The sequence below is a fragment of the Trichoderma camerunense genome (assembly GCF_050948025.1).
Source record: "Trichoderma camerunense strain CBS 138272 chromosome Unknown V8C40scaffold_10, whole genome shotgun sequence".
Lineage (NCBI taxonomy): Eukaryota > Fungi > Ascomycota > Sordariomycetes > Hypocreales > Hypocreaceae > Trichoderma > Trichoderma camerunense.
Genome location: NW_028145360.1, coordinates 1,138,009 through 1,153,564, shown reverse-complemented (window position 1 = coordinate 1,153,564; position 15,556 = coordinate 1,138,009). Strand labels below are relative to the sequence as shown.

The following is a 15,556-nucleotide window of genomic DNA, read 5'->3' as shown; positions in this document are numbered from 1 at the left end:
TTACCAGTTACGAGCCGTGAAATAACCTGGCTCAGCCCTGTCTGCACCTCATCAACTAGCAGCCAATCAGCAGCGGCCCTCAACAGTGTAATTTGCTTTTTTGCCCCTGACGGCCGGCGCCCCACTTTTGCCGGCCTGGTTGCAGATACGTGGTTCGTCACTTTTTGTCGGAGGGCTCCTGCAGGAACAGAAGAAAACAGGAACAGGAAATGTACAAAGTACCCGTCCCGAGCTAGAGCGCTAGCTTCAGCAGCTTGAAGCAATGCCCCCTTGGCCCTGGTCGTGACTGTACCGTACCCTGCAAGTACTGTACTTGTGTGGCTTGGTAGAGGTAGCTCTGCTGTACGCCAATGGTCTCATTGGAGAGGCAATCTCACGATGGCTGCACGCTGGCGGCCTATCAATCAGCACGACGGTATTCAATTCCTCAACTCTGCTATACAGTATTGCCTCTTGGGCGCACAAGTGTAGGTATAATAGATCCTCAGCTTCATAGACAGAGAATACCGTATTCTATGTTTCAAACAGCAGCGGTAATCTCCTTCGTGGTTACATGTGCTATGCATGAGCCATCGTTTGCTTGTAGGGGCTCGGCCAGTCCACGCCAAAAACCCGCATCCACTTGCGCACAGCTCGCCTAACCGCGCTATTGCGTCCGCTGGGATTCAGTGGCTACCTTACGAGTCCATCCCATCATGGAGCGCCTGTCCGTCTTTACAGTAGCTCCCTGTACTCGTACCTGTACTTGTCTGAGTGTGTGCCGGGCGTCTGGCTCAGAGCTGACCGGGGGGTGTCTATTCTATTCTCTGCCTAGACCCTCATGAAACGCTCAGGTGCTCGTGCTTATTATCTCACCTCTCCCCCATTCCATCCACCTGTTTCTGTTCTTGTTTTTCCTTCACCCACACTCCAGGCTCAGCCGCATAACGCTCCTTTCAGCTTTTTGCATACCAGTCACTCTTTTGTCTTTACGACAACCACACTCTTTTTTGAACCATTTTCATTCATTCTTCCTTTTCAAAACCAAGTAACTTTTTTTGTTCAACTTCACTTCGACAAGATGCGTTTCACTCTGACTGTCCCTGCTTTCCTGGCTCTGGTCTCCGCGGCCTTTGCCCAGACTGCCGACTTCGACCCCGTCACCGTGCCTACTTCCAACCAGGAGATCGCTGCCGGCGCTCCCTTCACCGTTGAGTGGACTGTTCCCGCCAAGTACGCCGCCGACACCATCACCATTGAGCTGATTGGTGGCCCTACCCAGGCCACCCAGCAGGTCCTTGGAACGATTGCCAGTAAGTTGATGCTCTCCAGAGCCCAGATGCTCTACTCGGTTGTTAACACAGCAAACTAGCCGGTGTCAAGAACAGCGCCAAGAGCTTCGTCTGGAACGTTGATGCCACCCTGGGCACCCAGGCTTTCTACGGCCTCATCGTCCGCTCCGAGAGCGACCCCAACGTCTTCCAGTACTCCAACCCCTTCCACATCAAGACTGGAAGCGTCAAGGCCAGCTCTACTCCCGCTGGACCTGCCCACACCTCTTCTGGCAGCTACGGAAACCTCCCTCCTGCGGACACCACCACTGTCACCACCTCCACTGGTGTCAAGACCGTTACTCTGGCCACTCAGTCCACCACCCAGGCTCCTGTCTACACTCCTCCCGTCTACACTCCTCCGGCCGTCACTGATGTTACCGTCATCCTGAACGCTACCACCACTGTTCCTTGCCGCAACTCCACCATTGCTCCTCCCACCCTGAGCGCTCCCACCACTCTGCAAAGCGCCACCCGTCTGCCTCCTCCTCCTCCCAGCTCTCCCATCTACGTTCCTCCCGGTGTCCAGACCAGCGCCGTCTACGTTGCTCCCTCTGCTCCCTCTGCCTCCAACCCTGCTGTCACCGCTCCCCCCACCATCCCTACCAACGGTGGTGCTCGCGTTGGCGGCAGCGCCCTGGCTCTGGTTGCCTCCCTGGTTGCTGCTTACTTCGCTCTGTAAGCGAGAGATGTTTGAAGATTTCGGGTTTTAATCGGCTTGCGGGTTTGATGCCAATTTCTACGGGAGCCTACAGCTCTGGTTTTTACAGTTGATTGCACATATTTTTTTACTTGGAAAAGGGGAAGAAGATTGGTTCTGGTCTCGAATCTATCTAGATATACTTGCGGTACGATGTCTGTCTTTTTATGGAACCATGTCGTTTTCGATGTAGGATATTTAGCGCCTGCGTGTTAATAGATTGGTTCTTTCTTAATTGATAATGATTTTACGAGCTTGATCTGCTTCTACTGCGACTTGTGAAGTTACGAGCCCATGCGCAGTAGAGTAGGACTCTGTGTTTGTGATTCGAAGCTACCTACTCCATAGAGAAATAAGCAACGCTCATCGCAATTCTCTCGGAGCCAATGGTGGATTTCTCACCGAGGCTTGCGATACGAGTAAAGTAAGCGACGATCGCTCTCCTCCTCTCCCGGGTGATGAGACAGACATGGGGAGCGGTTGAGCGGCTATACTAGAACATGGGGCCGTCTGCTTTGGCGATGAACGACTCAACGGGGCAATTGATCTGCAGTCCGGGAGCTCTAAGACAATGACGCATGATGAAGAGACATTTTTGCCCTGCTTCCATCATAGTGTCTCAGAATTGCGACGCCATCCCTTGCTGTGTCTACAATCATCTTCATACTGCTAATAATACTACTAATACCATGACATGAGTAAGCATCCATCAAAATTCTGTAGTAAAAAACAGACGTAAGGGCGGTGCTGGGCCAAAAGGGGTTGTATGTGTGCGTGTGTGTGGTGTTTCCTAACCGACCTGCCTCAGTTGGTTTAACGCAGGACCGTCGCGCATTTGCATTGCGGCGTTAAAATGGCAGCGTCGCAGTAGCTTAGGGGTTTGAGTAGCGCTGAGCCTATTTTTGGGTTGGGCGGTACCTTGTGTCAACTAATTTTTTTTTTTTCGGTCTCAATCAAAAATCTTTTTTTGGGTGTGGCTGGCTCTAGGGTGGGAATGGGGCTGAATACACGTATGAGTCTGAGTACCTAACCGTGAGCTACAGATGCGTGTGGATATAGTCGTGTCGCTTTAGTGAGTGTTTTTTGTATGTATAAAGTGCTTATTGCAGTGCTATTATGCCTTGGTGAGATTTACCTACATAAAGGTGTGAATCTAAATTGTATAGCTTCATCTTAGGCTCAGAGGATGGCATCCCGTGACGACATCAGACGGCCGCGTCGCAGACAGCTGCATATTTTAGTGTGCTTGTCATCCGCAGCAAACATAGGCAACCCCTTCATATAATATACTTTGAGTAGCTTCACGCGACTGGGGGGTGCGTAGATGATATATGAGAAGGGCATTACTATATGTGTTGAGCTGAGAATTAGTTGAAAGGAGGAATAGATACCTGTTGTATTATGGTACTGTCTGCTTCATCTGAGCTACTGCTTATACGGAGACACAAACCACCTCAACTTACCTAGTAATTACCTATCTAGCATCCCAAATTCCCTAACCAACAAAAATCTCATAGATGGTCACTGTTTGACAATAGTAGCAGATGATACAAAAAGATGGCGACGATAGCAGGTAAATTATGGGAAAAATAAACATCAGGTAAGATGTTGGACTGGGATCGAGAGTAGGACATCGCACAAACATAAAATGTCAATACATATACTTCCTCTGCATCTCACCGTCAAGCATTTGATACTGTTGTCGCCGGACTACCAGGGATAAGTAGTTATATATACGATTTACTTCATTATTCGCCATGCTTTTCTGGAATAGAATTTAACTACCAAATAGGGAGTATCGTGTATGTAGAACAAAGCGTGTCTTACTTGCAGAGTGCAATACAATGGGGTCGCTGAGGGACTGGAATGCTGTAAGACGCCCCGCGTGTTCGTCCCCATCTTCAGCTCCAACTCCACACAATATGTACGTTGGAATGCTGAGTAGCATTTTGATTGCCTCATTGCCCGTTCTGGATGCCTCACTTTAGCTGTGCACATGTCGTACTGTCGAGTAACGCTCACGCAGAGATGAGACTACTTTGAGTCACATACTGCTTTCACACGACACTTACAATCTCCGCCAATCAAAACTGACTTGATTCAACTAGATAAGCATTGCGGTTAAACATAATCTGGAAGTCATTTATAATAGAGATGTATCTACATCAACACAGCGGAAATGCTTGTCCGGCAATCCAATCACTGATGCTTGGAGCTAAGCCATAGCCGGTAAGAGGGGCAGTGAGCGCCGGTGGACGGAGCAGAGGGGCCTCGATTTTTTTTTTCTCGCTCTCTCACATGTTGCGAGACAAAATGACAGCTTCAGCTCAATCATTTCCCTCAGAGTTGTCCCTCATCCTATGCGCCATTTGTCGCCCGTCTTGATTGAAGCGTTCACCAGATCTATTGCCTGTAAGGTTGCCTTTTTTTGTTCTTCTTTTTGCGTATAAAGGAAGTTGCGCTGATGTCATAAAGGGTCGCATTCTTTCCGCTCCGGCTTTGGTGGGGTCAAGAGTCACACTCGTCATCCTCATTTTTTTCTTCCTCTTTGCATCCAGAGGTGAGCAATTCCTTGAAAGACTGTGCAGCATCTCCGCTAATACAGCAATTGAATTGCTCTCTCTCTGCAGTCGCATCACCATGTCTTCTCAAGCTGCCCCAAAGACCTGCAAGGTCATCACGGCCGAAACAATCGCAAAGAAGCTGCTGCTCGAGGTCAAGGAAACCCTTGCCAAGATCCAGGAGACTGGTAGCAGTGCCCCGACCCTGGTAGCATTCCTTGCAAACGAGGACCCTGCCGCTATCAAATATGCCGAGTGGTCCAAGAAGACTTGCGAGGAAAAGTGAGAACACTGCCATGTTGCAATCTCTACGGCAAAAGGTACTAACTGCCTCTTCAAGTGGGTTCAACTTTGAGCTGCGCATCGTCGACAAGGATCTTCTCGAAGAGGACATTATGAAGGCCAACGAGGATGATGCCGTCGACGGAATCATCGTCTACTACCCAATCTTCCCCAAGAACCCCACCCACGACAAGTACGTCCAGGAGACGGTTGATCTTTCCAAGGATGTCGAGGGATTGCGCCACAGCTACTTGCACAACATGTACCACAACATTCGCTTCTTGGACGCTCCCGAGAACAAGAAGAAGTCTATTCTGCCCTGCACACCGCTGGCCGTGGTCAAGATTCTTGAGCACCTCCAGATCTATAACCCCATCCTCGCTTATGGCAACCGCCTGTTTGGCAAGACTATTACCGTCATCAACCGATCCGAGGTGAATGGCCGCCCTCTTGCAGCTCTGCTGGCCAATGACGGTGCCACAGTCTACTCCGTAGACATTACTGGCGTTCAGCTCTTCACTCGAGGCCAAGGTATCAAGAAGCCTCGCCATCAGGTAGAGGAGAAGGAGGGCTGGGGTCTGGAGCAGTGCCTGCCATTGAGCGACGTCATCATTGGAGGAGTGCCCGCCGAGTCATACAAGGTGCCGACAGAGCTCATCAGGGACGGTGCCGTGTGCATCAACTTTTCCTCTTTCAAGAACTTTGACGGAGACGCCGTCAAGGAGAAGGCATCCATCTATGTGCCATCCGTTGGAAAGGTCACAATTGCTATTCTGCTGAGAAATCTTGTGGTGAGTGTACTTTTACTTTTGGAACTGAAGCTTGATAAGCTAATTGAACAGCGTCTGGTTGCGAACCGTCCCTCCAAGGAGACTCTGGATAAGAGCACCATCCAGGCCCGAACCGAAGCCTTTGCCGACGATTGATTTGATTCGACGGATCCAAGACAATACACTAGTCCTTGAAGACGCAAACTTTTCTTTCTCCCTTTCTTAAAAAGACTAAAACAACGGCATATTACTGGGTGGGCCATGCAGGGGGTCTTCACTTTTGATTTTGAGCTCCGGGGGGCAGGAAAATAAAAATAAACAGAACGAAACGGCTGGTCGATCTCGGCCCGCAGCGGACGCAAGCAAGGCACGTTGATTACCTACAGTAGATGAGATGGATCGTGAAGAGGTTTGAGGGACACCTAAAACGGGAAAACAAAAAAAATCTCATAGAAGAGTTGAGGCATCTTGTACCACTCTGTAGAAAGCAGAATAGTTGGGCCAAGCGTTCTCTAGCACGGCGCGTACAAGTACCTGCGCAACCGATCCGGTGCATTTGGCTCCGTGTTACGCGGCCGAATGATTTGAAGCCATTCGAGCCGCGGAGTTCCAGTACTGTATCTGTACAAGATCTGGCGGAGTATACGGAGTAGGTACAGCACGGAGCCTTGAAGTTGGCCTCGCGAAGAGCAATAGCCATTGAGAGGGTGGAGCTAGACAATGACGCGGCTCTATAAACGAGAATGGCAAATGAAATGCTTGGATGCAAAGATCATCCACGGGTAAATAGGTTGAAAGCAGGAATTGACTACCTAAAATTACATGGAGTGTGCGTGTGAGAGACAAGAAAAAGGTGGCATGATCAGCCGTGTTTTGTTTTCCTTTTTCTGCAGCTAAAGTCGAGTATCTTGTTTCTCTTGCCTCAACTGTCATTGTGCCTTGTTTTAGGCGCATTAGCTGCTTACACTGTACCCTCGTACAGCTGAATATATGAGGTCGGAACTGGCACATACGAGTATACTAGCAGTAACAAGTAAGGTACCTGTGCTCCGTAATCAGCACGGCCTGGATACGACCCTTTTTGACGGATATTAGACCAGGCCAACGGCATCCAATCAATCGACCGAGTCCCTGTCAGGACTAGAACAGGTACCAGGCAAGTGGAGCTCAGGTACCGCCCCAGAAACGGCTTAGCAGGGCCCGGTTGAGCACGCCGCGACTTGGAGGAAAAAAAACGAAACGAAACGGAAACGGAGAGAGATTACGAGCATCGGGGTAAGATTATGCAGCCCTCCACCGCATTGACTGAGAGTAATACCAGCAGTACTTGATTTTGTTTTGATATACGAGGAGGGGGGCGATGCGACTACCTACAGTACAGGTAAGATACTCGAAACAAGCACTTGTAGAGCAGGCGGGCGACACGGATATGCCATGCACGGAGTATTATTCGTTTCATACAATATCAACTTGAAGTCACTCAGTCGCACACGGGCATGTACCTGCTTGTACTGAGGCGGGACTCGTGGTACCTTGATCATCGTATTCTCGATAGAGCCCTTTTGCGCTGTACTGTAAGGTGGTACAGGTACAGTATGGAGCCCATTTTCCGATTGGATTCTATTTCGGATATTGCGAATGAGAGCGACAGAAATGGAGTGCGGTGACTGTTGGTGGCAGCAACCCGTGCGGTCGGTTGGTGGCCTAGCAAATGTCGTGATATGGGGATTTTTTATATTAACCGGCCGCCTGCATCCAATATCACGCGCATGCATGCAGGCGTGCGTGCGGCAAGCCATTGTTGCCGTACAGTACTGGGTAGTATTTTCGTGGGTGACGAACCGTTGCATCCGTATCGAGTGCCAAAGGTCGAGGCCAATGGACGGAGTACCTGTAGGATCGAATGGCATCCCGTCCATGTGAACAGGTACCTTACATGTACCTCCCGTTCCTTTGTAACCCTCGGCGTCTCGTAACGTGATGCGCAGATCCAGCGAAACAAAACAAAATCACCTCAAAACGCACAGGTAAAAAAACACACTAACAAGGCAGCTATGCGCATCATCGCTCGTCCATGACAACAATTTCGATTTGACGCATAAAGGACGCTCCATGCTTTTTGCACTGGCCTCTCCTTAGTCAGGCGGCCGGCGCCCTGATTGGGCTGTCTGCGCTGTGCCTTAGCACCTAGAGGCTGCCATTCGCTGGGCCTCTAGCTGTCTTTGTCCCGGTCCGCCGCACTAATCGCCCTAGAAGAGGCCCTTTTGGATCATTTCTCAGGCCCCTGTCCCACCAATCTCCCTCCCTCTTTCGATTTGCGCAAAGTACTTGGATGTACCTGGAGGGCGGCCCGGGCCACGAGACCGCAGGCCAAGGCGCAATTTTTGGCGGGCGATGCTCTCCAGCTTCTCTTTTTCGCGACGGCCTCTCTTTGTCAATCCCTTCTAGTATTTTGCTTTGCCTTGTTCTTTCTATTGCTGCAACGGCGGCCTGAGCGTGCTCTGCTCGTCTGGCGTTGCTTACAGTAAACCACAGATTCGACCTCGACTCTTTTACCAAGTTCTGAAGCCTTTCCCGAGTTCTTTCGCCCGATCTACTGTCGCTCCTTTCTTGTCCCGTGGCGCGCCCGATCGATCTCTCGGAGTTTTTGAATATCTCTCCCTTTTTTCTTTTTGCAGTACTTTGCTTCGTTGTTCAAGGCACAGCAGCCCGCCAAGCCCTTAGCCACCGTCGTACAGCTCTTTTTCCGTTACCGCTACTCTGGATTCTGCTTTGTTGGGCGCTTGGACCGTAGTGTTGCCTCATCTGAATCAGTCTTAACCCCCCCAGGCTCGGAAGAATAAAGAGGACGAGGGGACCAGGCCAGACGACGAACTTCAACAGCACAACACCAACACTCGATTTGGAGAACAGTCCCAGCTAAGCTGAGCCGCCGTGACGATGCAGTCCATTGCCACGAATCGCTATGACAACCGACAGGATGCTCGCGGCACGGCGGTTCCCTATCCCCAGCCTGCGTCTCCCACCTTGACCAACCCAGACATGATCCTGCCCGACTACGATGGCCCCGATTTGTATCACAGCCAACCTAACACGGGCCCATCGCTGTGGAATAGCGGTCACCATATCGAGGATGGATTCCAGTTCACGCAGGAATTCTACTCCAACCCCGATCCCATGTCGACGCCAATCATCTACGGCAATGGAACCATGCTCTCAGACATTGGAGAGGTCACCGAGGTGGAGAGTGTCGTTGGTCCGATACCGTCTCGCAATGCGTCCAAGCGCTCAAACCATAGTTCGGGTGACGAAGGCCCGTTTCGAGCCTCGCTGGCCGGAGGAAAGAAGTTTATCCAGCAGCGGCTTCAGCAGCAGCGCCAACAGCAGGGCAAGGATCGCGAGCGGAGGATGTCGACCGAATCAACCAGCACAATCGGAACGCACGACGGCGGTGCCTTTGTCGACTTTGACGACTCCGCCAGCCAGGGAGGTGATAGCATCTTTCAGGGCGATGACGAGGAAAGCGTCGCATCTGCGTACCACGAGGGGACGCCTGTCTCGCAGCACTTACGCGCTCATGATCATATGTCTGCCCGGAGACTGAGTGACGATGGGGCTTCCCTCAGCAAGCGGGCCGAGCAGATTCTGGCCAATGCTAAAATGAGATTAACTGTAAGCCCAGCATACGGAGCGATGCTATTCTTTATGAGACGATAAGGACTGATGATAGTTTTCTTTCCCCCTTTTAGCATATGGAGGACAATCTTACCCGAGCAAGGACATTGAGCTATTCATCTGTGTCGGACGGTTCAACGCCATCACCTACCACGGCAAGAGCTCCCACATCCCTTCGCAGGCCCGGTATAACGCCATCTCCGACGAATCCCTCCAAGGGCACAAACGAGAACGGAACTGCTTTCGGAGCGACCTATGGAGCACAAAAGACGTCAGGTCATCCTCAACGTTCCGCCAGTGCTCTTGGCTCTGCCGGAGGCTATCGACGGCCCCTGCCTACATCTAGAAGTATGGACGGCTTAGGGAGCACGCCAGGCCACGGTTCTCAGCCGCACTTCCATTACTACCAACTTGACAGCACTTTGGAGAGTCTAGGTGAGGGTGGAAATGGTGCTGGCATGAACGGGAAGCAGAACGGTTCGCGGACGACCACCTTGGCAAGTCCTACGATGGGGGGCTTTAATGAGTTGGGGTTGACCCGCTCCGCCTCAGCATCGCAGATGCGTGAACTTCAGGATCAACTGAAGGGCTTGAAAGGAAAGATATCCACTCTGAAGGAGCAGGCGCGAGCAGATAGCATGAGGCGTCGCAGTCTTCAGAGCCTTCGCATGCCAAGCCCCTTTACCAACGCCACCTGGGAACCGGGTTTCGCGGAGCAGAGCGGTGACCACAGCAGCAGCAGTGACGAGAAGCTCTCAGAGGTGGAATACGTCTACGCGAACACTGGTAATAGCGATAACGACCATGAACGAAAACAAGCCGAGCATGTTGCTTCACCCATCGAAGAAGAAGAGGAGGAGCTGGAAGAGGAGGTGATGGCGCAAGAGGAAGAACCAGAGGAAGGGCAGGAGAGCGGAGACGGAGAAGGAGAGGAAGGGGGAGCTGGGGTGCATTATGAGTATCCTCAAACTCCCGAGCCCCAGGACAACTATGAAGAAAATTACGAAGAAAGCGAAACACCCAAGGGCCGAGCTCTGGCCAGTCCGTTGGAAATGAGCCAACAGGAAGTAACTGATGGCAGCCGGAGCTCTTCGCCAGCCGAGAGCGTTTCCACCGAGTACACGGAAGCTGAATCGAGCCCCGAGGCCTTCCGAGATGGCTATTCCAGCGAGAGCGAAGAGTCGCTCTATCACGAATCTGTCCAGCAGCCCATTTCCCACGAAGATCGAGAAGATGCCTTTGATTATGAGCACTTCTTTCTGCACTCCGCCATGGGCACTATGGGAGGGCGACGACTGCGCTCGGAAAGCGTGAGCTCGACGGGCTCGGTGGAAACGGCTCGTGGCCCAACACGACAGTCACATAAGCGGAGCAACAGTGCAGATTCGACAGCGTCTATCGACACGTTTGCCACGGCCGCGGAGGATCCCGCCAGTCGTAGTTCAACAGCCCAGTCGGGTTTCAGGGTCTATACTGCGGCCGATCTGTTCCAGGATGCCCGAGAGAGACACGCGAGATCATTCCGAAACTCAACCGACAGCGTTGGAACTGTTTCTAGTCAGGTGCACCAGCGGAGCAGCACCATGACGATGGCTCGACCAGTTAGCCACAGCTCAATCAAGACTATGCACCGGCCGTCATACTCGTCCTTTGAATCGGTGGGAACGAACAGGAGCTTTCCACTCGTCAACAAGGCTAAGCTGAACGGCGGTATCTTGACACCCAGCGGTTCTCCCGACCAACCACTGAAGCGGATCAGAGACTCGTTGTTGACCGATGCTTCGAGCATTTACTCTCAAGCCAGCAGCAACAGCCGAGGCGGACAATCACCCGCTCTCCAAGTCTTGTCCAAGGATGTGCAGATGACGGTGGAACGACTGGTGGCGAGTCTCGGCAAGTGTGTATTGGCATTGGGTGAAGCGGATGGAGCTCATCCTGGTGGCCATGAGTTGTACAAACGGAGGATCGAAGCAGCCCTGCGAGTTCTTGAGGGAGAAGTTGAGCTTCCCTGAACTCGCGAGAATCGGAGGATGAATTTCTCGACCTGCAGGAATATTCCTGAAGGGATTTTGGAGTATACGCGGTGTCTGGGCACATATAAGGAACTGAGAAGAGTACTGCATATTTCTGGAGATGGGGGACGTCGAGATGGGGAATGGAGTGGAGTGGACAAACTATGATTTTAATGCCGTCCGATGCCTTCTCTTGGCACGGATGGTCTACACTTTCGATACCCTTTTCTTTTTTTCTCTTTTGTCATATTACTTATTAATTTTCTTCTTCCTTTTCAAAACTTTGCAAGACTTTGTCCGTCGAGCGTTTCTGCTTTGGGAGGCGATGCTTGCTGAGACGAATTGCGATGATGACACGACGGCGGGAGGGAGGAACTTTGTCTTTTGGCGACCACCTGGGCTAGCATATAGAAAAGAATAAAAATTGAATATGTCATGCAGCTTTGATTCGAAATGATTGTGTGATGATGTGAAAATCATGGATGGAGATGCGTCAAGTGAAAAGTAGGAGTATAAAACTGCAAATGAGTACTATAGAGCAGTGAAGTCCATCTCGAGCTGGCTGAGCGTCAATAACGGTTTAGCGCCGATGCAGCATCACATGCAAACGGGGCACGTAAAGTTAGCTGGTTACCTAGCATTTTCCCACTAAAGCTCGTGGGAAGCGGGCCAGAAAAAAACCCACGGGAACAGCAAAAAAAGAGCGGGGGTGATGAGGTCTCGAACCAAATCAGGAGAGAGGTTTTTTAAGATAACATAATAATAAAACCGAACAGTTAGTTTTCTTTTTTCTTTCTAAACCAGACAGAGGAAAGGCAGACACCCAGGATTTAAACAAGACCAAAGGAGCTTGTAGAAGAAAAGATCCGAACTTGACCCGGGCCTAACGCCTGACAAAGGGAACGAGAGTTTGGAACAGTGAAAGAACGTCCTGCGGTATCTTATCACGGGATCCCTGTTCACCACGAAAGAAACTTGTTCGTTGGTGTGCCCTCTTGGGGGTATTATTTCTTCTTTGTTTGCTTTTGTCTATATCTATAGCAAACTACGACGGCAGACGGACGCGATATACCCGCGCTCATCGACGATCATCACCACTGACGAGTCACCCCACATAATAACAACAACAACAACGAAACCATCATCACAACAACAACAGAGGCCATGGACGAAACGATCGTGAAGCAGCTCCTGGCATCGTTCCTCCCCCCCAACGTCGTCGCCCTCATCGACACACACATCCTCGACCCGCGCTCCCCCATCCAAATCTTCAAGCGTCAAGCCCTCGCGCAAGCCCGCAACGGCGCCTCGGCCGTGATACCCCTCGTCCAGCCCGTCGCGGACCGCGGCATGGCGGTGCTCGCGGAGCACCAGGGCGCGCTGGACCTCCTCCTGCCGCTGGCGACCATCGTGGCGACGCTGGTGGTGCTCAACTGGATCCGGCGGCTGGTGCTGTGGTGGACGCGGCTGGCGATGCGGGCGGTGCTGTGGGCGGCCGTCGTGGCGCTGGCGGCGTGGGTGTGGAACAGGGGGGTGCTGGTGAGCGCGCGGGACGCGGCGGTGGTTGGGGCCAAGATTATGGGTTACATGGCTGTGTTGAAGAACGTTTGGCTGGATGAGTATAAGAGGTATGAAGGGCAGCAGGCGAGTGGGCGGTGGGACGAGTATTCGGCGAGGAGGAGTGGTGGGGGGATGTATGACCAGACGAGGTGAAGATGACAGCTTCTTTGTCTTGGGAGAGAGGTCACGAGCAGCGATGGGGAGGGAAGCAAATGAAAGACAACAACATGAACTTTTTTATAAGACACGAGACATGATGTATGAATGGCGATGGATGGCAAACATGGGAGAACAATATCATGGATGAGGGGGATCATACGAGAGGTTGATAACGGCAAAGGCGACAGCGCGTCTTCGATCACGGGTGTTTTTGTTATTTTTTTTTTTGGATGGATGAATTATTATCTTTTTTTGCGTTTCTTTTTTAATTTGTTTTCTCAAGATGCAGCTCAACGGGATCGATCAGTTATACCTCCTGTTTTTTGCAAACCACAAAACGCCGTCGCTATGCATTATGCTCCCAACATATGAACCTATCTAAAGCCACTTTTTGTTACCATATTGATATCCATTTTGTTTTTTACTTTTCCAATCAATGCATACATCTTAATCTGCCTCGTCGTACTCCTGCTCGTCATCGGGCTCTTTGGGGTCTTGAGCTTCGTGATACTGGATGCAATCGTCAATGTGGCTGAGGATTCCGCCCACGCTGTCTTCGTCCGTGACGTCTAGCTTGAGGTAGTTAATCATGCTAAAGCTCTCAATGAGGCCTGCAACAGCCCTGTTGAGGCGGCGGAAGCTGGCGCCCTTCATCACCTGGCTCTTCTCGTCGGGCGGGACGGACTCGTCGTCTTCGCCCTCCGGGCCTTCGGTGATCCTCCTGCTACGCTCCAAAGGGTCGTCGTCCAGGAGGGCTACGTCGGGCGTCAGGAAGCGCTTGAGATCCTTCTTCTTGACCTGGTCCTTGATCAAGTCCATCTTGGACAGGACGTTGATGTGGGGGACCTCGAGCATGAGCATGGCGCTCATGGCGCTGAGCGTGCCGGCGAAGAACTTTGCCCTGTCGACGACAAACGTCGCCTCGAGCAAATAAACAGCGGCGAGCCGGATGTCCAAGGCGCCGGACTGCGACAGGAACTTGACCAGGGTGGGCAGAATCGGGATGTGCGTGTACAGCTCGATCTGGCCGGGCATGTCGATGATGATGAGGTACTCTTCGGTGAGCGAGTCCAGCGCCTCGGTCAGCCAGTCGAGGTTCTCCATGAGGAACTCGAAGCAGTAGATGAGGCCGCCGTTGGGGCCCAGGCCCACCTCCTCCATGGCATCTTTGAGGGAGATGAGCTCCTTGATGTCGAGGTCGGGCGTGTGCTCAAAGGACTCGGCGGCGGGGTCGAGGTTGATGTAAAAGGCCGACCGGCGGTTGAGCTGTAGATGGGTGATGAGGGCGGCGCAGAAGGTGGACTAGACGAGGAGTGAAGAAAGCATCAGTTAGTGAGTGAGTCAGTGGTTTTGGAGTTCTTTTGGCAACATTGTGGTGTTTCGGTGGTATGGCATAGCATTGCATCATCGCATCGCATAGCGTCGCATAGCAGCGTCTTGCTCACTCCCACTCCCTTGCCTTATCGCAGGAAGACGGCAGAGCCCGGAGGAGGATCGGAGGGATTCCCATGTCGACACGATGGATTGCAAGCATCAGCACCAGCAACCAGCATCAGGGAGCCATCCGGGCCCCCTTCCTCTCTCTTCCTTTGTGATCAGGCGTAAGCGCGCATAAAAGGCAGAGCCAAAGCAGACAAAAGAGACAAGCCCATACCTTGCCCGCCCCCGCAGGGCCCATGACCATGGCGCCAAACTTGCTCATGATTTGCAGCTTCCGTTGGCTATATATACATGCACAGGTACTTCTTTTCCCCTGGTGTTATCTCTTCTCCTTGGTTGGCGGCGATTTTCTTTTTGGGGGAGAGGAAATGGGCTGGGCGGGTTTTCGGCGCCGAAAAAAAATAATATTCTAAGGGCCCCAGTTCAAGCTTAGTAGATCGAAGCTTTACGCATCTGGCGTGGGTTACTTTTGTTTCGGCGGATGTGGGGTTTTTGGGCGAGAGAAAAAAAAACGACCCGAATGGGGGGGCCAGCAGCAAGCACATGCACGTTGCAGCAGCTTAGCAGTCAGATTCGTCGGCGGCAAAAGGTTGAGGGAGATGAAACTTGGGCGGCGGGGTCGGCAGGAATTGGTACAGAGTACGGAGGGGGAGCTGCAGTTGTTGCGCGTGGCTGGAGGTAGCTTGTACTTGGATAAAGGACCCTGTTTGCATGTGCAGATGTACTTGGTACTAGTGCTGTGTGGTATCGCTGCACATGCTGGGGGATGGGATGGGGGATGGTGGGATCGTCCTTCGTCTTACTTGCTGCTGGGCACTATTTCGAACGAGTCACTGCAGAGCATCGATGGCTTGTTGACGTGAGATGGCGCAATTTCTGGCCTTGGGCGCACTGCTGCTAGACCGCCATAGAGGGGTACATGAGTTTGGCTGGGGGAGAAGGCTCTTCGCAGAGGTTACCTTTTAACAGACGCCATCTCAGGTACGGGTGTTGGACAATCTTTTTCTGGCTTGGCGTCGTTTTGGGTCCGAGTTCGAGTCACACCAATCCAATCCAGCGTTCCAAATTGGCACCCGGCAAGGTCTAT

The 15,556-nt window shown here is 52.0% G+C and overlaps 5 protein-coding genes across 5 annotated transcripts; 4 read left to right on the top strand and 1 right to left on the bottom strand.

Moving 5' to 3' along the window:
• The first annotated feature begins 741 nt into the window (after positions 1–741).
• V8C40DRAFT_247203 (Ser-Thr-rich glycosyl-phosphatidyl-inositol-anchored membrane family-domain-containing protein) lies at positions 742–2,716 on the top strand. Its single transcript, XM_083216277.1, has 2 exons — positions 742–1,292; positions 1,352–2,716. Exons 1-2 carry the CDS (start codon positions 821–823, stop codon positions 1,990–1,992), a joined length of 1,113 nt encoding a protein of 370 aa, XP_083072746.1. The 5' UTR covers positions 742–820; the 3' UTR covers positions 1,993–2,716.
• A 1,541-nt stretch (positions 2,717–4,257) lies between these two features.
• On the top strand, positions 4,258–6,426 carry V8C40DRAFT_247197 (methylenetetrahydrofolate dehydrogenase (NAD(+))). Its single transcript, XM_083216276.1, has 4 exons — positions 4,258–4,422; positions 4,486–4,853; positions 4,912–5,644; positions 5,696–6,426. Exons 2-4 carry the CDS (start codon positions 4,651–4,653, stop codon positions 5,777–5,779), a joined length of 1,020 nt encoding a protein of 339 aa, XP_083072745.1. The 5' UTR covers positions 4,258–4,422; positions 4,486–4,650; the 3' UTR covers positions 5,780–6,426.
• Positions 6,427–9,280: 2,854 nt separating this feature from the next.
• Positions 9,281–11,750, top strand: V8C40DRAFT_247192 (uncharacterized protein). Its single transcript, XM_083216275.1, has one exon. The coding sequence runs from the start codon at positions 9,376–9,378 to the stop codon at positions 11,308–11,310; it is 1,935 nt and encodes a 644-aa protein (XP_083072744.1). The 5' UTR covers positions 9,281–9,375; the 3' UTR covers positions 11,311–11,750.
• Positions 11,751–12,001: 251 nt separating this feature from the next.
• Positions 12,002–13,453, top strand: V8C40DRAFT_247190 (Apq12 family protein). The gene has a single exon (XM_083216274.1). The coding sequence runs from the start codon at positions 12,475–12,477 to the stop codon at positions 13,021–13,023; it is 549 nt and encodes a 182-aa protein (XP_083072743.1). The 5' UTR covers positions 12,002–12,474; the 3' UTR covers positions 13,024–13,453.
• V8C40DRAFT_247189 (protein GPN3) lies at positions 13,282–14,927 on the bottom strand. Its single transcript, XM_083216273.1, has 2 exons — positions 14,684–14,927; positions 13,282–14,331 (listed from the first exon to the last, which is right to left on the bottom strand). The coding sequence occupies exons 1-2, from the start codon at positions 14,729–14,731 to the stop codon at positions 13,477–13,479; spliced, it is 903 nt and encodes a 300-aa protein (XP_083072742.1). The 5' UTR covers positions 14,732–14,927; the 3' UTR covers positions 13,282–13,476.
• Between the last annotated feature and the right edge of the window lie 629 nt (positions 14,928–15,556).

What these genes read in the sequence shown, in the direction of transcription:
- V8C40DRAFT_247203 (XM_083216277.1), top strand. Translation starts at nt 821, where the DNA reads ATGAAACGCTCAGGTGCTCGTGCTTATTATCTCACCTCTCCCCCATTC. An exon ending in GGTCCTTGGAACGATTGCCA is followed by an intron (nt 1,293 to 1,351) that starts GTAAGTTGATGC and finishes ACAGCAAACTAG; the next exon opens with CCGGTGTCAAGAACAGCGCC.
- V8C40DRAFT_247197 (XM_083216276.1), top strand. Translation starts at nt 4,651, where the DNA reads ATGTCTTCTCAAGCTGCCCCAAAGACCTGCAAGGTCATCACGGCCGAA. An exon ending in AAGAAGACTTGCGAGGAAAA is followed by an intron (nt 4,854 to 4,911) that starts GTGAGAACACTG and finishes TGCCTCTTCAAG; the next exon opens with TGGGTTCAACTTTGAGCTGC. An exon ending in TTCTGCTGAGAAATCTTGTG is followed by an intron (nt 5,645 to 5,695) that starts GTGAGTGTACTT and finishes CTAATTGAACAG; the next exon opens with CGTCTGGTTGCGAACCGTCC.
- V8C40DRAFT_247192 (XM_083216275.1), top strand. Translation starts at nt 9,376, where the DNA reads ATGGAGGACAATCTTACCCGAGCAAGGACATTGAGCTATTCATCTGTG.
- V8C40DRAFT_247190 (XM_083216274.1), top strand. Translation starts at nt 12,475, where the DNA reads ATGGACGAAACGATCGTGAAGCAGCTCCTGGCATCGTTCCTCCCCCCC.
- V8C40DRAFT_247189 (XM_083216273.1), bottom strand. Translation starts at nt 14,731, where the DNA reads ATGAGCAAGTTTGGCGCCATGGTCATGGGCCCTGCGGGGGCGGGCAAG. An exon ending in GCCCTGCGGGGGCGGGCAAG is followed by an intron (nt 14,332 to 14,683) that starts GTATGGGCTTGT and finishes CTCCTCGTCTAG; the next exon opens with TCCACCTTCTGCGCCGCCCT.